Below are 26,789 nucleotides of genomic sequence, written 5' to 3' on the forward strand. Positions count from 1 at the left end.
ATTCCCATGATGGTTAAATAATGTTTCCTTTAACAATTTGTTATAAACAAGCAAATAATTAAAAAAATAAACAAAGTGCAGTGTTCCTGAAACATATTTGTCTTGGTCTTTTGTGTTTTTGAGTTTTGAATCTTTAACATATTTGAGTTCGTCCTTTTGTTTAGGTTTTGGTAAATGGACTGGTTCTTATATAGCATTTTTCTACAATCTCCAGAGAAAACAACAGAAAGCAAGTGTATCTGCAGCTGAGAGGCTTGACAGCAGGAGGATTTCTGCTTATTATTCTGCTTATTATTGTGTTTGAGAGCCACAGTGAACCAAGGTGAAGAAACACTGTACACAGCTCTTAAAATTAGCAATTTACTTTCAAAAAACTGACTTCCAACTCAATATAATAAACAATAGAACTGCATTGATCTGTAATAAGGTTATCATTATCTATTCATTCATTTTGGTTGTAATGAATAGAATCCATTTTGATTTACTTTGTTCATACTTTCACAGTACTCAACAGGCAACTTATGTTGCCTAAAAACATAATCTAATGTTTCATTCTTCTTCAAATAAATCTGTTTTTAAAGTTACATTTCAGTTTCCCACCTCTCCAAACTCTCTGTTAGCAAAGCGGTAACACATGTTTCAGTTATAACCTGACAGTTTCCATGTGTATGCAAAGTGAACTTCCTCTCAGTTTGAAATAAAGACTTGAAATCAGTCCGTCAGTTTCATCAGATGAGAAGCTCCCATCAGATCACCTTCAGCACCAACATGTTCTCTGTAGCTCTGCTGCTGCTGCTGGCTGCTGGATCCTGTGAGTCTCACTGAACACAAACACTGACAGCATGGACACAACACACTGTTACTTCTATAGAACTGCATTCAACATGTTTTCTCCACAGGTGTGAAGTGTGAACAGCTGACACAGCCAGCCTCTGTGATTGTGCAACCAGGTCAGCGTCTGACCATCACCTGTCAGGTCTCTTATTCTCTTGGCTACTACACAGCTTGGATCCGACAGCCTGCAGGGAAAGGACTGGAGTGGATTGGGATGAAAAATACTGCATATTCATACTATAAAGATTCACTAAAGAGCAAGTTCAGCATTGATTTAGAGACGTCAAGCAAGACAGTGACTTTAAACGGACAGAATATGCAGCCTGAAGACACTGCTGTGTATTACTGTGCCAGACGCCACAGTAGCACAAAGCATCAGCAGAGCTGAACAAAAACCTCTCAGTGGCTGAGCAGTTGTAGCATGAAGCCACCAGAGGAGGAGCTCTAAGACCAATAATGTATTTAAAAGTGTTTCTGTGGGAAGGAAACACTTCTTAGAAAAACTTAGAGGAAATTCTAAAAAACTGATTTTGAAAGATCTTGATATAGCTCTTAAATAAAATTTCACAGTATAAATAAGCTTTACTGTCTTCTTTAATGAAATGTTTTCAGAGAGACTGGCAGAAAAGGGCTTCATGTTGTGATCACTACCTTTAATGAAGTAGCAACAAATGTTACCCACACCAATTCAGAGACAGTTTACCATCTCTATAGACAACAAAAAACAGCAACTGTATCTGCTATTTAATAATAACAAAGACTGTTTATTATCATGCTCAACAGTCACATGTTTGGTGAAAATGATTCAGCAAACATACAAATTCACACAATAATCACTACAAAGACGATGAAAGCAACTTTGTAATACTTAGTTCATATAAAGTGTTCACAAGGGCAACATGCACATTTACACTTAATCAAACAACATAAAAAAGTTGCTGTAAAATCTGTAAAAACTGGTTCAAGACCTGGGAATCATGACAAGGAGGAGGAGATGAAGCAAGCTGATCTCTAACTATGATTAACCACCACATTAGACTGCGCAGAGACAAATGAATGAGAAATTATGTGTTTGAAATACAGACACTAATTATTGCTGTTTGTCTGTAAGAAACGAGGGTCAAGCACTTAACCAGTGTTTAAAAAACCTGGAGAATCTCACAGAGTGACCTGTAAATACTCAGGGTCTAGTGGTGATATTATTGCTGCTTGGATCAGATATTCTGGTGGAAAAGGACTAATATATAACTGATATTTAAGTAGGAAATGAAACTCTTGACATTCAGAACTTGTTTTGACTGAGTCTGTAAGACTGATAAATACAGATCTGAAACCTGAGCTGGAGAAGATCAACATAAGCATGGACAGAGCAGAGAATCACAGAGTGTGCGCCCACCCCAACCCTGAACTCTTGTAAGGCAAAGGTAGTAAACACTGAGCACATGTTACTGGAGACAGGAATTCAATAAATTGAATGTGTCCAGAGTTTAGTAGTTAAAAAAACACATATGCTGCAGTAACTGAGCCCATGTTTGGAAGCAATAGTAAAATCCCGAAACCAGATTTCTGTCCTGTTACTGAACTGCTGTCCTCTCAAAGCACTTCCATCACACCCTGACTTTCCAGATGATGCTGAGACTGTCTGCTTTGATGACAGTGCTCTGTCTTCCCTGTAATTTGGTTTATGTTAGAATGCCCTAACTACATTTTTCATTCCTATTAATTTATTAAATCATTTTCATTTATTTTACCTCTGTTTCTTTGTGCAAATGTGAATGGTCAGGATATTGAGTCTATTCACTCCAGTGTTAATAAAACCCCAGGAAACCATCAGTATTCCCTGTAGAGAACCTGGTTTCAGTTTTGGTGTAAATGGCATCTGATGACCACACTTCTCTGACTTCAAGTTGGAAAACATCAGGATGACATACCTGAAAGCCTCAGATGCACCATGCTGTTGCTGTCATCTCGACTGACTTCTATACGTCCGCTCAAACTGCTCACATATCTGTTGCTGCTGGAAGGTCTGTGGCCAACACCTATCCATTCCAGTCCTTTTCCTGGTTGTTGTCTTATCCAGTGCATAGTACAGCAGGTAAATGTGAAACCAGATCCTCGACAGGAGAGACTGAGAGTCTCCTCAGGCTGTTTCACTACAGGACTTGAAGGAATGGACATCATTCATATGAAGATATCATTTCTTCAACAGAATCATTTCTTCAACAGATTTGATTCATCCATGAGGCAGTCTCCAACATCGGCTGCAGACTCACCCACCCCCACTGCTGCTGTTCCACCTCTGACACCTTAGACACTTCACACCTCCTCTATTCACCCTGCTCACTCCTCCCAACCCCCAACAACAGCATCCAATACACACTCAACACAAGGCTCCAGCCTGTCTCTCTCAACCACCCAGGTTAGGAAGGAACTGAGGAGGATTAAAGTCAAGAAGGCAGCGGGTCCAGATGGGATCAGCTCAAGGGTGGTCAGGTCCTGCGCAGACCAATGGGTGTGGGGTGATGGAGCACCTCTTCAACCTGAGCCTGAGGCTGGGCAGAGTCCCACAGCTCTGGAAAACCTCCTGTGTTGTACCAGTGCCAAAGACTTCACGCCCCAAGGACCTCAACAGCTACAGGCCGGTGGCTCTGACATCCCACCTGATGAAGACCCTGGAGCGGCTGGTCCTGGCTCAGCTTCGGTACCTGGTGAGCTCATCACTGGACCCACTTCAGTTTGCCTACCAACCTGGCATTGGAGCAGATGATGCCGTCATTCACCTCCTACATCGTTCCCTTGCTCACCTGGAGACCGCTGGGAGCACTGTGAGAATCATGTTCTTTGATTTCTCCAGTGCCTTCAACACCAGTCTGCCCACGGTCCTGAAGGACAAGCTGGAGAACTCAGGAGTGGACCATCACCTCACTACCTGGATTCTGGACTACCTCACTGACCGACCACAGTATGTGAGGACTCAGGGCTGTGTGTCGGACAGAGTCGTCTGCAGTACGGGGGCCCCACAGGGAACGGTTCTGGCTCCGTTCCTCTTCACCATGTACACTGCAGACTTCTCCCACAACTCCACCCAGTGCTTCCTGCAGAAGTTCTCTGATGACTCTGCAATAGTCGGCCTCGTCCCTGATGGGGACGACAAGGAGTACAGAGGACTGACTCAGGACTTTGTGGACTGGTGCCAGCTGAACTACCTCCAGATCAATGCCAGTAAAACCAAGGAGCTGGTGGTAGACTTCCGCAGGCACAAACATCCTCCACTGCAACCACTGAATATCCAAGGTATGGACATTGAGGCTGTGGACAGCTACAGGTACCTTGGTGTTCATCTGAACAGCAAACTGGACTGGACTCATAATTCAGACGCCCTCTACAGGAAAGGGCAGAGCAGGCTGTACCTGCTGCGGAGACTCAGGTCGTTTGGAGTAGAGGGCCCACTCCTGAAGACCTTCTATGACTCTGTGGTGGCCTCAGCCATCTTTTATGGTGTGGTCTGCTGGGGTGGCAGCATCTCTGCTGGGGACAGGAAGAGACTGAACAGGCTGATCTGAAGGGCCAGCTCTGTTCTAGGATGCCCTCTGGACCCAGTGGAGGTGGTGAGTGACAGGAGAATGGTGGCTAAGCTGTCATCCCTGTTGGACAACATCTCCCACCCCATGCATGAGACTGTGACAGCACTGAGCAGCTCCTTCAGTGGGAGACTGCGGCACCCACGGTGTGGGACGGAGAGATTTCGCAGGTCTTTCCTCCCCACTGCTGTCAGACTCCACAACAAAGACTTTAACTGATCAAACACACACATCCACACATGTGCAATAACACTAAGTGCAATAATCTTTTCTGGCATCGTTGTATTTTTACTCAGTTGTATATAGCATTTGTATTCTATTTTTATCTTATTGTATATTTTATTCTATTTTATTCTACTGTATATAGTATTTTATTTTATTTTATTCTATTCTGTACAGTTGTGTACTGTATTTATTCTTATTGTATTCTAATTTTTGCTTCATAACTTTTGCACTGTCCACTTCCTGCTGTGACAAAACAAATTTCCCACGTGTGGGACTAATAAAGGTTATCTTATCTTATCTTATCTTATTCTGACCTGTAACACCTGAGGAGATGGTAAATGATGAAACAATAAGAAGCAGAATCCTAAACAAATGCAGTGATCTGTCAGGATTTGAATCACAAACAGACTTGAACTTTAGCATACTTTGTACTACTGTATATTTAATTTAATGAGGTATAATATAACAGGCAATTTAACTGACTCTATTACAAAGGAAGAATGCTGCTCTATTATATGGAGATAACGTTACTATATGGGGGGTATCTTCATCAACAAGATCACAGGACAGCCTGTTTTAATGAGACTGTGCCCAGAGATGCCTGCGGCTTCCTGAACCAATTCAATTCAGTTCAATTCAATTCAATTCAATTCAATTCAATTCAATTCAATTCAATTCAATTCAATTCTGACAGTTGCTTCAAGATGCTTTTTATTGTAAGCTAATGATCCTACAATAACAGAGGGAAAACCCCAACAATCAAACAGCACCCTCTGAGCAAACACTTGGCCAGTAATGTATCATGTCCTAATTCAGTACTGCCTGGTATTAATCAGTGACTAATAAGTGATTAATAATTGACACACATCATACTTTAGATGATCAAAAATACTTAAGTTATTGAATTTCATCTTTGCTCCCGGCTTAATCCTTCAGGGATTTTCTTCTTATACTAATTTCACTAATTAACATCATTAGCTGTGAGTTGTTCGAGTAGTTTCATTTTTCTTAGTCTCTGGTGATTTGCTGCCCCTCTCTTATCTTTATTGAAATGGGATAATCTTTGACCACATAAAATAAGGAATAATATATTTTGAATAAGTAAATTGCATTTTAATTTTAGAAGAAAATAAAAATTGGAAAAAAAATCTGTTACAACCCAAAACTTTACTTCTCAGCCTCACAGTGTGGATGGATGGATGTAATAACTAAATATTTTTCTGATTAATTCATGAAATGTACAAAGTGCAGTTGAAGATCTAAAATAAATATGCAGTAATATTAATAACTGCTAGCTGTGAGAGCAGTCATGTTGGTCTTGTTCTATATATGTTCTAGTTACACAAAATATATCAATTTAAACAAAAAAACATGGATACCCAACTTTATAATATCCAATTTTTGAATGTTTTACAAAGAGATAAAATCAGCTAGGTTACAAAATGAAGGCAACATTAGATTCAGTTATAAGGGGTAACAGCACCAGAGCCACACCTTCTTCATTAAATCCCGATGCAAATGCAACTGTGTGAAGTGTACTTCTGTCCTGCTGACCCATCTTGTACTTTGTGTAGATCATCAGAGCAGCAGTGGAGAATCTTCAGGCTCAGGATGACAAACACACTCATGGTGCTGCTGGTTGCTTTCTTTCTGCCATGTGAGTGCTTCTGCTTCTTGTTTCATCATTTACCAGCAAACACTGTGTCAGTCAGTTATACCAGAACATCCTTTCTGTTTTCATTTCCTCAGATGTTTCCTCAACTGCTTTCCTCAACAACCAGGAAAAGGACTGGAATGAATAGGGATTGGCTTCTCATCTTCCAGCAGCAAGAGATATGTGAGCAGTTTGAGCGGACGTATAGAAATCAGTAGAGATGACAGCAACAGCATGGTGCATCTGAGACTTTCCAACCTAAAGCCAGAGGACTCTGCTGTGTATTACTGTGCCAGAGACACAGTGGTTTAAGTAATGAGAGAGGCTTTACAAAAACCTCCAGACATAGTTTCACAGGAACCTACAGGGGGCAGCAGATGATCAAGAATATGATGCTCAACTCACTGTTACAATAACTCCTGTGATATATGTGAAAGCATATTTAAAAATAATATAAAATGCAAATATTTTACTTTTTCCTTTGTATTCCAGAGAAAAGGACTTTAAAACAACAAGTAAAACCAAAGACATTTGAAGTATTTACAACATGCTTTTTTAAACACAAGTTTAGCATCTCAAGAGACAATAGCAGAGTTGAACAATGAAAAAGTTACATCTTATGTCTTTTTCCAAACACTTTCCTTGAAACTGTTACAAACTGAATCAAACTCCACTTACACTGGGCTACTGTGTATGTTGCCTTGATGAACGCTGTTGATGTGCTGTTGATGTGCTGTTGATGTGGGTCTACTGTGGTGAATATAATATAGATTTGAAATGTGACTTAAAAATGGTGTTTCACATACTTCTCCATCAGAGTTAATATAAGAGAACATGACACTAAAAGAATCCCAAACTGGACTCTGCTGAAACAGCAAAGATGATGGTAGCAGTAAAACTTTCAGTTGATGATCATCTGAAAGACCCTTAGTCAACTTGATTTGATGGCCAACTTTCTCCTTTCCTTTGACAGGACGAAAGCTTCAGCAGAACCAGATTCAGAGACGACAGCTCTCTGCCATGACTGAGTGGAGTGAGCAAAAAGCAAAGAGAGAAAAGAAGAAGCCAAACATTCAGTGGGTCGGTTGGGCCGGATCACAAATATGCAGCCCTGGAGCAAGAGACACCTGATGAAATGTACATGGAGAAAGATGACAGAGAGGAGAATGATGGACACGCTGGAGAAAAGTCATGCACTTTATTCTATAATTGTACAACATTCTGTCAAGAAAATTCATAAAATAATGATTATAGAAAATAAAAGTCTTGCAGGTTGATGGCAAACTGAAATGGACGTCATGCTTATACTCATGTGTAAAGAAACAGCTGGTGTCACACTAACATGTAGCTGCTGTGAGTGGCAACTGTTTGACATAATAAACAATTAGGGAAGCAAATTTAAAAGTGTTGCAGAGATTAGCAGTTAGAACATGCTTTTGAATAATATTTGAATATATCTGAGATATTTTTGCTCCTCCCTAATAAAATAGGGATGCCACACTTATGTCCTCTCACTAACTATCTGAAGCACTTCCTTCACTCAAGATGATGCTGAGACTGTCTGTTCTGATGACAGTTCTTTGTCTGCCCTGTGAGTCCTTTTATGCTATAATACACAAAGTGATTTTTTCATTACTATGATTTTATTAATTTTTTTTTTAACTGTTTATACTTCTGGTACTTTGGCAGGTCTGAATGGTCAGGCTATGGAGTCCATTCCCTCTACTCCAGTGTTGAAAAATCCTCATGAAACTCTCAGTCTTTCCTGCAGAGGATCTGGTTTCAATTTTGGCAGCTATGGCATGCACTGGATCAGACAACCTGCAGGAAAAGGCCTAGAATGGTTTGGAACTATTTTGAGTGACGCAAGTAGAACTGAATATATTGCCAGTGTGCAAGGACGTATAGAAATCACCAAAGACGACAGCAACAGGATGACATATCTGAGACTGTCCAATCTAAAGCCAGAGGACTCTGCTGTGTATTACTGTGCGACAAACACACAGTGGTTTCTGATATGAGAGAAGCTTTACAAAAACCTTCAGCTATATATTTTCATAACAACCTGTAGGGGGCAGTAGATGATTACAAATATTACAACATTTTAAAGAAGACATGACAAGAGTGAGAATATTTATAAAACATTTGTTTTTAAAGATAAGGTGATTCATAAAGAAAATCAATATGAAAAAGTATATAAGCATTAAAACTGAGGACATGAATAAGTTTAAATTAATCAGTAATTGACATATGCACATGAGCACATATATCACCATATATGTAATCCATTTAATCATAATCATCAGAATGCTGCTCATTCTCCTGACCATTTATATTTGACTTACTGCTGAAGAGATTATTCAGAATATGATACATGTTCTTCTACGTCTGACTGCATGTTTATGAAATGTACTTCTAGATACACAACTGTGAAAACTAATGATGGAGTCAGCGGGGGAGCTGGCCCCAGGGAGGGGTCACTTGCCCCTCCCTTCCTTCCCTCCCCATCTCCAGCTGCCTCCCTCTTCTCGCTCCACCACAGTCACCCACACATGCAGGGCCTTGGGGTAGGGGTATGTCACCAGGGTGCAGGGGAGGCATCCCCCCCCTCTGTCCCCTTCTGGCTGCCTCTGCCTCAATTTTATCCCACAACTTAGACATTCACATTACTCACACTCTCATTACACATACATATAGGATCTTGGGGGTGGGCACGCCACACAGTATCCAAATTACCATCAGGGTGTACACCTCACCCCTGGCGTCGTTGCCCACCTCTCAATTTTAAATACACGTAGACATTGAGGGCTAGCAGGAGGGGCTATGCGCCTACCTGCTGCTCTGGCAGGTAGCTCCATGCCCTCCTGGGTTTTAAATGCACCTTAGAACACACATACATCAACACTACATATGAGCGGGTGGAGGGAGGTTTGGAGTCTTCACACACCCCCGTTCTCTGCGGCCTGCTGGAGCGGGGGGGCTAGGAGGAGGCGTTGGCCGTCCGACTGGGGTCTGGAATGTGGGGCCTCCCTGCTGCTGCGGAGTCGGGGCGGTCTGCTTCTCCCCACCGCAGGGAAAAGGGTAACACCACCTGGGTCTGGGTGCAGTTTTCCCCTCCAGGGGCAAGGGTACCCGGACCCGGTTCTTAGAGTACGCTTGGGGAGAGTGATTGTGTGTACAGCGTCTCTTTATGTCTGTCTCCGCGTTGGTTGAGTGTGGAATAATTGCCTATGAGAGCATGAGGGTGGGAATGGATGTTTGTATCTGTGTGTGCCTGTATGTCTGTGTCTATATGTCAGGTTGGGTATCAGACGCCACCTCTCTGGGGACATCTCAGGCCCTCCAAGGTTTGGAGGCCTATCTCCCCCCACCACTTCCCCTGCCGGTGGTGGACGCCCTCAGACATCGGTGCTTTGGTGGTTCTCTGTGTCCGGGGGTGGGCGCCCAGGTACACACCGGCTCACTCCTTGGCGGCTGCTTATCGGGGCCTGGAGCCTGGGGCTCGCTCGGGCCACTTCGGAGGCGGGGTGCCCTCGGCCTCTCGGCCCGGGGCTCGGTCACTCAGGCACAGCTGGCTGCCGGCGGAGCTCACGGGCACGTCACTGCAACCCCCCCTGGCTTCTGCTCCGCGGCTGCATTGAGTGACCCCTCATCTGGGACTCTCCTCAGCTCTTTCTGGGATAGTGACGCGGCTGCCCCTCTGTTGGTCTTCCTTGGTCTCTTGTGTTCTGGGGGCCTCTGGATGTCTGGAGTTTTGATCTCCTCCATACCTGCTTCATGCCCTGGAGGTCGGGGCAGTGGCCCCCCACACCCTCTAGCAGATCATTACATGAAGGAACCTTTTAAAACCAAGCGCGTTCATGCTCACAGGTGTACACACAGGTGATCACACACAAACTACACCCTTTTTGGCTCTTACCTCAAAGCACACTGTGCGCTGTCGATCTTACGTGCTGCACAATAATGTTTAATATTTAGTATTTACTGTCATATTCCCATAGATCATTGTGATGTTGTTTATTACTCTCGTTTTCTTCTGCTTGCTTTCTCTTTCTTTCTCAACAGGTGATCCAGATGATCGATATATGTATTTTTTTGTCTGCTTATTCTGTTGGTTTTTGGTTTTTTGCCCTTTTTCCCCGTCCCTCTTCCCCGCTGTTTTTCTTTCCCTCTTTCTTTCTCCCCTTTCTTTCCCCCAGTTAAGTCTGTCCCGTATTCAGCAAGTGAAAATAAAATAAACAATAAAAGGTGAATCAAATGGACCATTACGGCAAGGCTGGGATGGTCAATTTGGTAAAGTAAATCCGTTGGGCATCTTTCTTCGCCTTTAGACAATAATTCTGATGGCAAAAGAACCAAATGGGACAGGTTATAAAAAAAAACAAAAAAAAAAACTAATGATAAAAATCAGTATGAAAAAATATGTCAACACTCTAGCAAGAACTCTCTGATCACTGAAACATTGCAGGTTTTGCAGCTGTGTTCATCTAGCATAGCTCTCCCTAACCAGGAAAATAGCACTGCTAATATCTGTACCACATTACTGGAAAATAGAGAAGGAACTCAAAATGTTTCAGCTTATAGTTTAGAAGTTACAAACAACCATCTCACATAGAACGTGAATCTAAGGGAATAAAACCAGTGCTAAACAACTCTAAAAAACAAAACCATACAATTTGATGCAACATATTTTGTTTTTAGATTCATTTGAATGATACGTGAAAACAGACAGTTCAGGCCATTCATTGTAAAGTCCATCTATCAGCCATCTACAATGATGAATCGACTAAGAAGTACAGAATGATAGATGGATGGATGGAGTTTTAATTCCAGTTGTAATGATTTAATTAGTTAATTTAATTGTCAGCAAAATAGATTGAAATGATTCATGAGTTAGCAATCGTCAGCACGAAATCTTTTATTCTAATTTCTTTGACATTCCATTAAATCCATTTTTATTCATATATTATTACTTTAAAGCAAATATCATCTAATCATATTTTATATTGTAAGGTAAAGTACAAACAATATTACAAAGAAAAGCCATGACAGTGGAGAAAAAAGAGAAAAAGGACCTCTTGGAAAGCCTGATTCAAGAGATGCCATTATCTGCAATAACTGGAAAGGATGAAAAAGAGAAACCAAGAGGTGATGAACAATATAAAAAGAGCACTGCAGATTGGGAAAGTCAAATCAGAAGCATAGAGCCCTGGAGCAAGAGCAACCCACTGAAACGTAGGGCCAAAGAGGAGAGTGGCCAAACTAGAAGAAACAGGAGAAATACAAAAATATTACAAAACACTAAAATATTGATCATGAAAAAATCTTTTTGTTGCAAGAGCCATCATATGTCTTGTGAATAAAAGTTTTAAATTATTTTCTGTGCACTTCATGTTGTAAAATAAATACCAAATAATGTTTTCAAGAGAAATCCAAGTTGAGTGAAAGTACAGTAGGGAGAGAATCAAACTTCCTTTAGTTGAATGAAACCTCCAGGACACCCAGGCTCAGGGAGGGCATCAATCTGCTGTGATCAGGTGGGGTGTGTAAAAAGTCAAGAGAGAAATGAAAATGTAACAGAGACAATAATTAATACAACCATTAATAGTCGGCAGGTTGGTAGGATGAGATTCAGATGAGATCAGAAACATGCATTTGTGGGCCAGAGATTCCTGGAAAACGATACCCAGAAAAAGAGTGAGTACGATGTCTTTTAATGCTAAAAAACTATTCCCATCAACAAGTGAGTCCATGTTTGGAAGAAAAACTAATGCAGAAGTAAAAGAGTGAATTATGTTTTTATTTTGAGATGCATTTGAATGTTATGTGACCCAGATAGTTTAGCCCCTCCCTATTGAAATTCACATGGCACACTCAGCTTCTTTTAATGACTGGCTCTCAAAGTACTTGCTTCACACCTTCTCTTTCAAGATGTTGCTCAGTTTGTCTGCTCTGCTGACAGTGCTCTGTCTGCCCTGTAAGTCACTAGAATTTATAATACAGCAGGTGGAAATTACTCACATGTCCTTGAATTTGTTTCTCACATTACTGATCTTTTTTATTTATAATTTTCATGTTTTTTGGCAGGTCTGAATGGTCAGGCTATGGAGTCCATTCCCTCCACTCCAGTGTTGAAAAATCCTCAGGAAACCCTCAGTCTTTCCTGTAGAGGAACCGGTTTCAGTTTTGGTAGCTATGCAATGCACTGGATAAGACAACCTGCAGGAAAAACATTAGAATGGTTAGGAATTATATGGTATGATGCAAGTAAAACCGTGTATGCAAGCAGTGTGGAAGGACGTATAGAAATCACCAGAGACAACAGCAACAGCATGGTGTACCTGAGACTGTCCAGCCTAAAGCCAGAGGACTCTGCTGTGTATTACTGTGCCAGACACACAGTGGTGTAAGTAATGAGGGGGGCTTTACAAAAACCTTCAGACATACAGTTTCACAGGAACCTACAGGGGGCAGCAGATGATTAACCATATATTTTCTGTATATTTAACAGATATTTTCCTATAATTATTCTGTTTATATTACCAGGCACTTCTTTTCACTCTAACTAATTCCTTTTACTCTCTTCAAGTCAAAAACTGCACAAAAATATAATTACAGCATCCATCTTGTCATAAAATGACTAAACAGACTAATACATGAACAAAATAACTTATAATCTTTAAAATTTGAGCATTTTTATTTTCCTTTAAATATGTTTGTACTCTTATAAATGCATTCATATACATTTAAGTAGCTTCAAAGAGTTTTCTTCAAACAGGATGCCTGACAAACAGAATATTTAACAGTATTTGCACATTTATACCTTTACGTTAGAATGACGGCTGTGGCTGCGTTGCCTAAACCAAGCAGTTAAGTTGTGGTTTACATCCATGTGTGTCCAATCATGACACAAACTCACCTTTGATTATCGACTTCACTTCGTTAATAATTCAGAGTGAACATTTGTCCTAGATTAACACTGTGGGGTCTTTACCTTACAACATAATGTGCATTACGACATGAATTATTTGTTAAGTGGTGCTATATGAATAAAAGTGAACAGATTTACAGAAGGTCTTCCTAAAATTTAGGTTTATTAAGACAAAATAGATGGATGAACACGTCCCTCTCAGCACAGGGCTGACAGGACTTTCCCCCCATATAATAAACAAATAAATAAACAGAATAAAAATAAAAATAGATGAAGATAAATTATTATGATTACCTGCATTTATCTAGTGTAAGTACAAGAATTCCCAGCTTCTGACTGGCTCATGCAGTCACATGGGGAGAAAAGGAGGTTGTTGTGTTGAAGTGTAAGAAGAGTAAAGGTGCTCCTAAGTAAGCTGTCTCCATCTTGATGTTAATAATAGTTACGAGAGATGTAGTGTCACTGGAAAATTTTTAATCTAGGTTTTCACTGACACTTGGTGAACACTGACAGATGTGTGGCGTATAATGAATGTGAAAAGAAAACAAAAGAGTTAAATAAATTTTGCAGTGTTAAAAGTAACTGTTTTTGTTCGGATCAGTACAAGGAACAGCTATCAATAAAATAAGCTGTATAACATTCATTGAACACTAAATATAATTTTGTTCTTCTCTACCCTCTCATGCTGTTGTACTAACTGACAGAAGCCTCCTTTGTTTATTTTTTTATTTATTGACTCACATCAAGTGGAGAGGCCAAAATAATCGGAATAAGACTGTTTAATTCAATGCAGTTCAATTTAATTCACTTCAATTGTAGGTAAAGACCCAATAACAATAAAGAGAAAACAAAAAAACCCTAAAACCCAACAATCACATGACCGAGCAAGCCCTTTAGGCAACAGTGGGAAGGAAAAAACTCCTTCTTAACAGGAAGAAACCTCCGGCAGAACCAGGCTCGGGAGGGCTGGTCATCTGCCGTGACTGGCTGGGTGTGAGAGGAGGAAGACAGGATGAAGACATGCTGTGGAAGAGAACCAGAGATTAAAGTTAGAATTAAATGGAACAGTAATCTTTAAAAAAAAATGCAAATAATCTTAAAAGCAGAGAGCATGTCAATCCCAAATCCAGTCTGGGGACTGGCTCACAAAAGAGAAGCCTTGAAGCTGATGGCTCTGCTGTCATGGTCCGGGTGAGCCGCTGCTGCTTTTTCTCTGCCTGTTCTGTCTCTCCTGGATCGGCCCGAGGGCAGAGCTCTGGCCTCTTCCACTCAACTGTCTCTCATCTGCAGTAATCAACCAGGCTGCAGTCTATCTTTCTTTCGCAAGTCCATTAGCTAACATGCTGTACCAGGCCTCATGCTCCTTGTGAATTTCTATGCTTTTGATTGTGAACTTAGGTTGTTTCCTTCTGTCTATAGCTGTTACCGAGCCACCATTCAACCTATCAGCAGTTTGCAGACTGACGCTGGATTTTCCACCACTGTTTCACTGCCTCTCTACAAGAATTCAGATGTGTCCTCCTGCATAATGGACAGGAACTGATATTGTAGCACCTTAATCACTACTGACGCTTACTGACACCATCACTTTATCAGTGCTGGTCATCATTCCCTTTTGATGCTAAAGTATTTATACCTATATTTATACCTACGTTCTATATCCATACTCCATACTGGTACTCAGATTGTTGCACTCTATTTATTGTATTATTTTAGTACTTGTTATTCTGTTTTGTTATTAAAAAAACAAAAAAACACAAAAACTATTTATTTATTACTTTTTAAATTCTGTTTCTTTTCACTCCGGGATCGTGTGTACGTAATTTCGTTCCACCTAATGTAAACATGTGATTCGAATGACAATAAAACTCTTTGAATCCTTGAATAAAGGACCCAAGTGCAAGACTCAAGAAGACTACATTAAACTCAGAACTCAGCTTTATTTGCTGGACAGCAAAAGGAACAGAAAACTAACTAGACTGGGAATCATAACAAGGTTTAACAGGCAGACAGAACACACAGCCGGGTATGAGGGTATGACGCGACACCAAGCAGGAGACAGAAAATACACAGCGGAGCAATCAGAAATGGGAGACAGAAGGGAAACACAACTGGGACTACTTAGGCAGGACAAGACGAGTTAAGTGAAACTATACACACTACCTAAGCACACGAGACTATCAAAGTAAGACAGGAAATACAAAGCGTACAAAAAGACACAGACCCCGAGACATGAACTTAGTTCATGTCAAAAAGTGACCATGTCTCTTTTCAGTCTTCAAAGAATTTAACTTTGGAGGCAGATGAAGTGGATGGAGCAGAATCAACATCAGGGCTGCTCAGATTTAGTTGACGACTTTGGTCTACACATGGAGAGGAGAGCTGCTGAGACTGTTTGTAAGTGACAGGGTCAACTTCTTCCAGGAGTGACAGCAGCTCTTCAAGGTCCTCTATGGTCTGGAGCTGAATGAGTGCTGAAGACGAGGCCAAGGACGAGGATGTGGATGGAGAAGTAGGGCCGGTGTGATTCAGTTGTAGATCGTGATATGCATGTTGAGAGAAGTGCTGCTGAGCCTGGGCAGCTGAACAGAGTGATTGCTGGTGAGGCAGGCTGAAAACATTTGGCTGTGGCTGATGATGTTACTGCTTCACAAATGAAGAAGAAGAACATGGCTCTGTCTCAGGTTCTCTTCCTCTTTTTGCCCTAAAAACAAACGCATAAATATAAACACATTAGAATTTTCATGAGGTGATACAAACTCTCTGCAGTGACTGTTTCATCCTTTACTGCAGCGATTGGCACATGTATGAACTGCATGTTGGCACTTTGTACATACATAGTATTCTTTAGTGGACCACTCTGAGTTTTCATTGCCATGATGCCTTCTTTCTGTTGTTTTGTTTCTGCCTTATCAAAATATTTGCTCTGTTCGTCCTTTCAGAGCGACTTCCACTGTGGACAGAAGTTCACAAGAACACACTGTTAGCACATATAAATACGAGGGGTGGGACTTGATTTAAAAAAAAATATCTAATTAATTAGAAGCTTAGAATCACATTTAATCGCACAAGAGAATTTGCCCCAAAGCGCAAATGTTTATTTAATTTAAAAGGGATTTAGTGGAGGACAGAATCAAATAATAGAGATGGACATGAATATTATAAACTCATGCTCTTTTAATTTCTGGGAAAAAAGGCATTTAAACTGCATTTCAATCCAAAAAAGAAAAAACAAAAATAATATCCCTGGCCAAAATTGGGCAGACATAAAAGTAAAGTGCTATTTTAGGTACATTTTCAAAATGGTATTGTCTTTAAATAATAATAATAATAAAAATTTCAACATAAGGAGCAGTTCTTCTTAGGGAATAGGGAAAATAGGGAAGAAACATAAAAGGTTATTTGACAGGCTTCACCTTTAAAATCTGAGTAACATTAGTCAACATTATTTTGTACATTAGGCTAAAACAGTGTGATCATCGAACATTTTAGTGCAACAAATAACAAACCCACTGGGCTCCTTTTTGGACAGTTTACACAAAACTAAGCTTAACATCATTTTAATGAGATTAACATTGACAGCACAAATTTTAACATTTGAAAAATATTATTTCCTTTAAAACTAAAAAGCAAAGAGCAAATGCATTCTGTACATTTTTTTGAAGTTTTCAAGTTTCAAGTTCTCAAGCTTTTCACTTTGTGTAACAGTGGTATTTTTTCCTGAATGGGAGACGTTATTGCACTCTAAAATTATTATTATTATTATGCCTCACAAAAATTCAAGGGGTACAAACGGCTGGCTCTTTAATCTATATTTCTTTTTATTTTGCCAGTGTTTATCTGTATGCAAAGTAAACTGTTTCCCAGGCTAATATAAAGACCTGATATACTGCAGGAGGTTTCAGAAGAAGAGAAGATACTAGCTTCAGTATCAACATGTTCTCTGTGCTGCTGCTGCTGGACTTTGTGAGTCTCACTGAGCAGAAACACTGACAGCATGGACACCACAAACTGTTATTTTTAATTGAAATGCATTCAACGTGTTTCCTCCACAGGGGTAAAGTGTGAGCAGCTGACACAGCCACCCTCTGTGATTGTGCAGCCAGGTCAGCGTCTGACCATCACCTGTCAGGTCTCTTATTCTCTGAGCTGGTGGACAGCTTGAATCAGACAGTCTGCAGGGAAAGGACTGGAGTGGATTGGGGTGAAAGTTACAGGATATTCATAATACAAAGAATCACTGAAGAACAAGTTCAGCATAGACTTAGACATGCAAACAAGACAGTCACTTTAAATGGACAGAAGATGCAGCCCAAAGAGACTGCTGTGTATTACTGTGCCAGAGTTGCACTGTATCACAAAGCATTAGGAGATCTGAATAAAAACCTTCAAACAGTTGTAGCATGAAACTACCAAAGGAGGCACTCCAAAATCAATCCTGAATTCAAGGATGTTTGTATTTAAGAAGCAAAGCAGTAAAAAAAATTACAGTTTACCATCTGCTGACAAGAAAACAACAGAAAGCAGCTGAGAGAGACACGCATGGAGACTCAAACCATTAGGAAACCTTAACAAAAACGTCACAAACTATAGTCCTGGTCTTAGAATTTTGTGCTGATTTTGAGTTTTGAATCTTAAATATATCGGAGTTTGAAATTTTGTTTGAGTTTATTTAGGTTTTATTTAATTTTAGTCTTTAGAGTTTGGATTTTTATGTTAAGTTGAACGTCATTCATCATTCACGCTGAGTGACAGTTTTAATGTATTTTATTTTTTTGTGGAGGTTTAGATGTCTGATAAAATGGTTTCCTGATTTACTGCTGGTTTTTAAGCAACAGCTGTTGTTTGTGAAACTTTTTTTCAGAGAGCCATCAACATGAGCTTCAACAGTAACAAGTCATAATGTCCCCACAGCATTGATATCTCTATAGAACATGTGTTTAATAATTAGCACTTATGGGGATTTTTACTAATGTATCAGAAATTAACACATTTTGAGAGAGAATTATTATCTATTATTTCATAAATAATAAACATAATTTGTGCATTTATAAGATTTACCTGACTAATATAAGTGATGTGCAGAGGATTGTGTGACATGACATGTGTTCCTCTTTGAGGAGAAGAAACTGATGCAAATTCAGATTTTTACATACGTGTTGCCAAATATAACACAAGGACTACATGGTTGATTTACACGACTGTAGACTGAGCAGAGAGACATGACTTTTACAATGAAGTGTCCTGGGTTTACCTTTGTTTTTCTTATAGTGTCAGTTTACTGGGCTGGTAAGGACAGCACATTTCTTCTGCAAACATTAAGATATGTTTGATATACAGAAGCTAATTATGGTTTTGTCTGTAGGTACTGAGGGTCAAACACTGACTGAGTCTGAAGCAGTGATTAAAAGGCCTGGAGACTCACACAGACTGACCTGTACATACTCAGGGTTCGGTTGGGATATTCATGCTGTTTGGATCAGACAGGCTGCTGGAAAAGGACTGGAGTGGATTGCTTGGATCCAGAGTGATAGCAGCAATATCCACTACTCTCAGTCATTCAGAGGTCGGGTTACCATTTCCAGAGACAACAGCAGACAGCAGCTGTATCTGCAGATGAACAGCTTGACGACTGAGGATTCAGCTGTTTATTATTGTGCCAGAGAGCCACAGTGACACAAAACATCAGCAGAGCTGAACAAAAACCTCTCAACAGTTATAACATGAAACTACCAGAGGAGGAGCTCTAAGATAACTGATTATTATCATTATTCAAGGGAAAGAAATGATAGAGGTAGTGGTTGAGCAAATGCAAATTCTGATACATAGGCTTATACTTATGGGTTATGTAACTATAACACTGGGACTATGTGGTGGATTTACAGCACTGCAGACTGGACAGAGAGACATGACTTTTACAATGAACAGTTCTGGATTTGTGTTTGTTTTTCCTATCCTGTCAGTTTATTGGGCTGGTAAGGACAAAGTATTCTTTTGCTATCATTATGAATTTATATGCTTGAAATAAGAAGCTAATTATTTGTTTATCAGGTACTGAGGGTCAAACACTGACTCAGTCTGAATCAGTGGTTAAAAGGCCACAGACTGATCTGTACATACTCAGGGTTCAGTAATTATAGTAATGTTTGGATCAGACAGGCTGCGTGAAAATGACTCTAGTGGATTGCTTAAATTGCTTATGATAGTAGTAGCACCCACTGCTCTCAGTCATTCAGAGGACGGTTTAGCATCTCCAGAGACAACTCTTCTGTCACTGGCCCACCTTCTCAGAAGAGGAAGCAATTCCATATAAAAACTCAAAAACACAGACACAAAAAACACAACACATTTAGAGAAATAAACTGCACTTTGACATCATCAACACGCTGAAAGAAACAATAAAAGTGCAAAGGCATGAAAAACATCAGAGGAGTAACCATTTTGATGATACTTTGTTCATAATTACATATACTTTATGTAGCCCAAGTACACCTTACTACTCTAGGTTATGGGAGAAGCTGGATATGTGTAAAAATAATCAAAACACAGGAATTTCAGTTAACTGTGACTTTAGTTATCAACAGGTAATAGGTTCATAACAGATATTACAACCTGGGCCTTTCATAAAATGAAATAAAATTAAAAGTCATTGTCCTTAATTATGAATTTTCCCTTTAAAAGGTATTTGTTTAGTTTGGAACCTTATCTTCAGTTTGTTCCTCAGAGTTATAGAAGGTCGATGGTCAGTCAAGTCAGAGAACAGATCAGCTGATCTGTCAGTCAGCAATTTATGTACTGCCCCCAAAAATATAAAAATCAAAGTCAGCAACATCACAATTAGAGAGGTTGGAGCCTAGAGCAGTTTCACACCTGCTGGAGTGCACTCTTTTTGTGTGTCCACTGTTGCCAGTCAGGATGACTGGTGGAATCCTACCAGAAACCAGACAAATCATTTGCCGTCTGACTGGTTGTGCAGATCTGGATCCTAGAGATCACACTGGGAGGCTAATGAATTAGACATCTAATTCATATATTTAAAATTTATATGTGAAGTATTTCAGCTTAAGTTCAACATCACTTTGCCATCAACATAGAGAATATTCAGTTTTTGTTTGTTTTTAAATAAAGATCCTTTTGTAGGATTTATCTTTTTTTTCTTTTTTTTGTTTAAACACAGATTCAGTATTGAATGTGTTTTCTCCACAGGCGTGGAGCAGTGTGAGCAGTTGACACAGCCAGCCTCTGTTTGTGCAGTCAGGTCACCATAACATGACCATCAAGAAGTGGAGTGGATTGAAGGTGTGGATTATGGATGCAGCACATAAGACATCAGGGTTTTGCATTTGGCAACATGTAACACTGGAGATGTGGAATTAAAGACATAACAATAAGTAACTTTAGACTGCAATTAAGTGAAAATCAAATATGACATCTCATTAAGAAGACATTAAGTGTATAAGTGAAGCATTTTAACTAAACTTCTGCAACTTTAGAACTTAATTTGTTTTGTTATTTCCAAAGAAATCAGAGCAATATTCCTGGAACATACACACTGAAGGAGAGGATGTGTGTTTGTCTTTGAGGAGGAGGAGCTGATGCAAACTGTGATCTCTATCATGTTTGAAGACATGGTGCAGAATATAAGACTGGGAACACATGATTAACCACCACTGTGCTCAGAGCAGAGACAAATGGCCTTTGCAATGAATCATCCTGAATTTATGGTTGTTTTTCTTATCCTTTCAATTTACTGGCCTGGTAAGGAAAGTGCAGTCGTTTTACTAACATTGTTGTGAAAGTGAAATGATATACTTGGAAAACAGTCACTAATTATTCTTTTTGTCTGTAGGAACTGAGAGCCAAACACTGACTGAGTCTGAATCTGTGATTAAAAGGCCTGGAGACTCCCACAGACTGACCTGTACATACTCAGGGTTCAGTGGTGATTATAGTAATGCTTGGATCAGACAGGCTGCTGGGAAGGGACTGGAGTGGATTGCTGTCATCTGGCATGACAGTAGTGGCAGCTTCTACTCTGAGTCAGTCAGAGGCCGGTTTACCATCTCCAGAGACAACAGCAGAAAGCAGGTGTATCTGCAGATGAACAGCTTGACAACTGAGGATTCAGCTGTTTATTATTGTGCTCGAGAGTCACAGTGACACAAGAGGAAGAAACGCTGTACAAAAACTCTGCAGTTTGTTTCCTGCCTTTCACAGTCACGTAAATTAAATACAACATAGCAATCATACTCCGTAAATCTATTTAAAAACACAATAAAACTACCTTATTGCAAAATTATGTTTGCGGAGCTGTCATGTTTATACATATTTATGGCTGTGAAGAATAAAGTGACATGTGTAAATCTATGTAAATAATCTTAAAATTTTCATCCTTCTTCTCAATGATGTTTTTCACCCTAATATACGAGTTCTTTTGAACATCATCAGTGTAATTTTTTTTAATCCCCTTATATACTTGTGTTTGTTTAAGACAAACAAACTGTGAGCAATAAATTGCACAAAAATGCTGGATGTACACATTGACTGGTCCGTATATAACACTTTTCTCCTCTGCTTGAACTCTTAAAGTGCATTATACTACATTATTATTGTTAAGTCAGTAAAGCACCCCTCTGACAGCCAAACATATTTGTTCTCTGATTGGATTGTTAAATTTGTTATTGACGTGACATTGACCACTCAGCTGAAAGGAAGAAAAATTGGGTCAAAATTCATACTTGCAAGTTGAAACTCACACACAACCAGGGAACTTGAGAGCAGTGTTTTACACGTAGCTTTTTCTTTGTATCTGTAACCAGACCTTAATAAAAAAAAAAAAAAGTAACTTGTGTAAATATTTTTTACAAATACAAATCTTTTTTACACACACACAAATTCTCATCTATAGACGCACAAACATAACATTTTCAGATATTTTGGCTTACAAGGTTACAAAACTCAGTTTTCAACTACACATTTGATTTAAAAGTACAAAATATTTATGACCACAATTTGAGCCCATAGAGAAGCTCCCATCAGCATCAACATGTTCTGTGGAGTGGCTGCTGCTGGAACCTCTGAATCTCACTGAACAGAAACACTGACAACTGGATTACGGCATACTGAATGTAACTGTTCTTACATTTATATTGTGAAGTTTAAACCGCTGCACAGCCAACACAACAATAGCAACACACACTTATTCAACTGCAGGATAAAGATTTCACACATTGTAGCACAATGAATGCATCAATGTGAAGAAAAAACATTACAATAGCTGCTAATGTTTGAATTAGAATCATTCAAGCAAGCTTGCACAGTGAGCCGGCATTTATCCAGCTCACAAAGACTTAAATCACCAACAATATAACTTTTACTTTAGCCGGCAATGTTTGTTCAGTGAGTAACAAATAATTCATAAAAATGGTCAACATAATGCACTACATGTGTCTGGTTAATTAGCCATCACCAGTTTGTCAGTCTGCATCTGGAAGTCTCAGTTCCTCATGGTACCTTCATACCCACCTGCTATGAAGACTTGCTCCCATCAGATCACCTTCAGTACCAAATGTTCTCTGCATCTCTACTGATGCTGCTGCTGGAAAACTGGAAAACCATTAGGAGAATGAACAAAAACATGGTGAATGGAACAACCGTGGAAGGATTTCAGATAAAAACAATAAGAAATGTACTTTATACATTATAGAAACAGAAGAATATTATGTTTAGAAACAATAAAAATAAAAAAAATGGCATTGAACAAATATGCCGCATAAATGTTAGCAGGATAAAATGAAATGAGTCATAATAGGTTGGATAGAATAAGCATAAAATAGAAAATACTCATTCTGTTGGTCTAATTTCTGTGAGATTCAGTTTAATGAAATATTTATTTATGGCTCATTCATTTACAACAGAGCTCCGTGACAGACTGGTCACACTCACCCAGGGCGTACCTGCTCTTTCTCTATGACCCCAAGTTAGAAAAGTAGTTAAAACATTAAACAAAAACAAAACAACAAAAAAATCTTATTTTTTGTTTTTTAACCTTGTATTATTAATCACATTATAAAAATGAACTTCTGTGTTCCAGATATTGTTTTTTCTAAGTCAGAAGAAGATGATATGAGGCTGAACTCACTGTTATACTTTGTCATAAATGTGTGTCTGTCTGTGTCCTGTGTTGGACCTTTACATTCACCCACATTGCTGTCAGCTTCTCTGATCACTGTATCAGTTTTTGCAGCTGTGTTCATCAAACTTTGCCACAGCATATCTAATGACGGGAAATAGTACTGCTAATATCTATATGCAATTATTGGAAAATGGATATTAAAATATTTGAAAGTTTAAAATGTACAAAAAAACACATTTGCTGCAGGAAGCAAACACACTGTAGATTTATAACTAAAACCAATACTGAAAAAAAGGATATTCAATGCAACATTTGTTGAGTCACAAATTTTAGAGATGGTTCAACCACTCTAGGTTAGAATAAAATCAAAAACACAAAAATCACAGGAGAAGAGCAGAGTTCTATGCCAGTTGTTTTATTGAACAATTAAGTTCAGCAAAACACTGGAAAAAGCAAGAAGCTCCCCCGGGGTGTTCGCTGTAAGCACATGCAGATCAGAAAGCAACACAACACAGACAACAGCAGACAAAAACTACCCAGTGCATATCGAACTCATCTTATATAGGCTCTGTGATTCCCCCCTCCTGCCGTTGGGTACCTTTTCATCCTTTGTTCTTCCTTTTCATCTTCCACTGGTGATCCATAACTTTCTGACCCTATAACTTCTCAAGAACCAGTCGTACATCCATCATTGAATTGAGACCTTTTGTCAGCTTTCTGGCCAAAGTAAGTCCGAAAGTCTGCAAAACAGCAGTTAACAGTTAATCAATTTGACAATTTTGTCAGGTGCGCATGCCAGATGTAAACTACTATCTATGCTAAGTAAGGGTTTTTCTCGCCTTCCGGCGGCTGAGGCTAAAACCTGAATCCATGGTGCATGCCCAGCGGGGCCAGGTTTACTTGCTGTATAGGCATTGAAAGGGCTGGACACAACGTGGGACGGTACAGATAAACGCAGATAAACGCCGAGAAAGGGTCCTATGTGCATACTTTACCAGTGCCAAGCTGAATAACCCTATGTGTGGACTGGTCACCGCTGGCCATAACACAATCAGAGGTTACTTATTGATCCTAATTATTACATTTTCAAACAGTATTGATAAGCATGTGTTCATACAGCAAGTGGCACAAACCTTTTCATTAATAGATATGTTTGACCTAAATATATGGTTTGTGTGTTTTGAACATGCAGGTTAAATGCTTAACACAGTGACTCAACTATATAAAACACTCCACTGTAAGTGCGCATAGTATATATGAGTATATATGATTACACAGAATTTATGTGAGTAATTATTATTACATGTCTAGTGTATACATGTATGTATGTCATAATAAAATCCACAACACATTTTCTTTTTAGGCATTTGAATAAAATTTAAGCCACACACTTCTCCCTAGTAAAATCCAGGTGGCGGACTTCTGTCCTCTTGATTTGAAACCCTTCGTTCACACCTTCACTTTCAAGATGATGCTTAGACTGTCTGTCGTGCTGACAGTTGTCCGTCTGCACTGTTGTGATACATAAATTATTATTTTTTTAATTAGATCATTTGTTTAAATTGTTTTTTTCTTCCTGATTTTCACTGATCTTTTTTTCTTCTGGTTGTTCAGCAGGTTTGAATGGTCAGGCTTTGGAGTCCATTCCCTCCACTCCAGTGTTTTAAAAGCCCCAAGAAGCCCTCAGTCTTTCCTGTACAGGAACCGGTTTTTTGCAGTCTTTGATTTTCTGTTTAACTTATTGTCAAAAATGTTAGAAAACATTTTTACATTACAATATAAACATTGAAAATACTGAAATGGGACATAAATGAGTCATATTTAATATCTAATTGGATTTGCTGCTGAGCAGGACAAATATCAGCATGATGATATGAGCAAACTCATTATTAAATCTTTTATCATTTGTTTAAACAAGTACTTCTGAAGTATTCTGTCTCACCAGTTCATAAAGGGGACTAAGGAGCTGTTAAATGCATCAAACTCACCAGTTGGACACTTTATGCTAATCACTGTTAGGTTTCAGATCTTTCCCAACAAAACAACTGACTGCAAAATATGAACATTGCTGCATGAAAGCAGTGCAGTAAATGAGCATCAGTAATTTTCTATTAATTATGCTGAAACTCTTTACTACTTAATGCCACAGTGTGATCTGTTTTCTCTTCTCTATCAGCATCCATCTCCATACAAATCAAACTTCCTCACAGGCTGATATAAAGTCTGATATCATGCTGTCAGTCACAGAAGAAGATGAGAAGCTCATCAGGTCATCTTTAGTACCAACATGTTCTCTGTAGCTCTGCTGCTGCTGCTGGATCCTGTGAGTCTCACTGAACACAATCACTATGATCACAGCACACTGATTCTTACTGTTACTACATTCAACATGTTTTCTCCGCAGGTGTGAAGTGTGCACAGCTGACACAGCCACCCTCTGTGATTGTGCAGCCAGGTCAGCGTCTGACCATCACCTGTCAGGTCTCTTATTCTATGGGCAGCTACTACACAGCTTGGATCCGACAGCCTGCAGGGAAAGGACTGGAGTGGATTGGGGTGAAACATACTGGGGACTCTCACTATAAAGATTCACTAAAGAACAAATTCAGCATTGACTTAGACACTTCAAGCAAGACAGTAACTCTAAATGGACAGAATATGCAGCCTGAAGACACTGCTGTGTATTACTGTGCCAGAGAGTGACAGTAAGAGAAAACATCAACAGACCTGAACAAAAAACCCTCAGTGCATGAACACATTTGTAACATGAAGCCACCAGAGGAGGCGCTCTAAGACCAATAATGAATTTAAGGTATATTTAAGAAAAAAAAGGGGGAAAGGTTGTTAAGGGGTTACTATTCTTGATAGAGGGAGTGTTAGACAGAAATATTAATCGCAGCAGTTCAGCACCAGTTTACCATCTCCAGAGAAAACAGCAGAAAGGAGCTGAATCTGCAGATGACATCAGAGGATTCTGCTGTTTATTGTTGCCAGTGACACAGAGATACTATATCAAGAGAAGGATTTGCTTTGCCTCCACCCTCATCTACACTTTCACAGAAATACAGCTTCAATAGTTTTTTAAGCTGTAGAGAGATTTTTTTAAAGCTCTGTGGTCTGCTACATCATAATGTCAAGATCAAATAATCTAATTATATATTCTTGTTTTTGCTTGTCTGTGGGCAAAAACCCCACTGTCCTTATTCTGTCAGTGGTGTTTGGTTGCCTTTTAATTGTTTTTTAACTGGAAAACCATTTTTGATATGTCCATCATTCACCATGCTGAGGATTAGTTTTATTGGAGTTTAGTTTTGTGTTATCAAGTTTTGGATGCCTCATAAAATGTTTAATGATCTGGTTCCTGTTTTTAAGCAACAGCTGATGTTGTAGTGAATCCACTTCCATCAACATGAGCTTTAACAGTATAGA

General features: G+C 39.4%; 1 gene segment (V, D, J or C); it reads left to right on the top strand.

The window, feature by feature from the left end:
• Positions 1 to 597: 597 nt before the first annotated feature.
• LOC102075661 (immunoglobulin heavy variable 4-38-2-like) lies at positions 598 to 26,063 on the top strand. The segment is given in 3 exon segments: positions 598 to 811; positions 17,281 to 17,357; positions 25,842 to 26,063. Coding segments are annotated over 3 exon segments (378 nt in total).
• Positions 26,064 to 26,789: the final 726 nt, after the last annotated feature.

Source organism: Oreochromis niloticus, linkage group LG4 (genome assembly GCF_001858045.2).
Source record: "Oreochromis niloticus isolate F11D_XX linkage group LG4, O_niloticus_UMD_NMBU, whole genome shotgun sequence".
Classification (NCBI taxonomy): Eukaryota; Metazoa; Chordata; class Actinopteri; order Cichliformes; family Cichlidae; genus Oreochromis; species Oreochromis niloticus.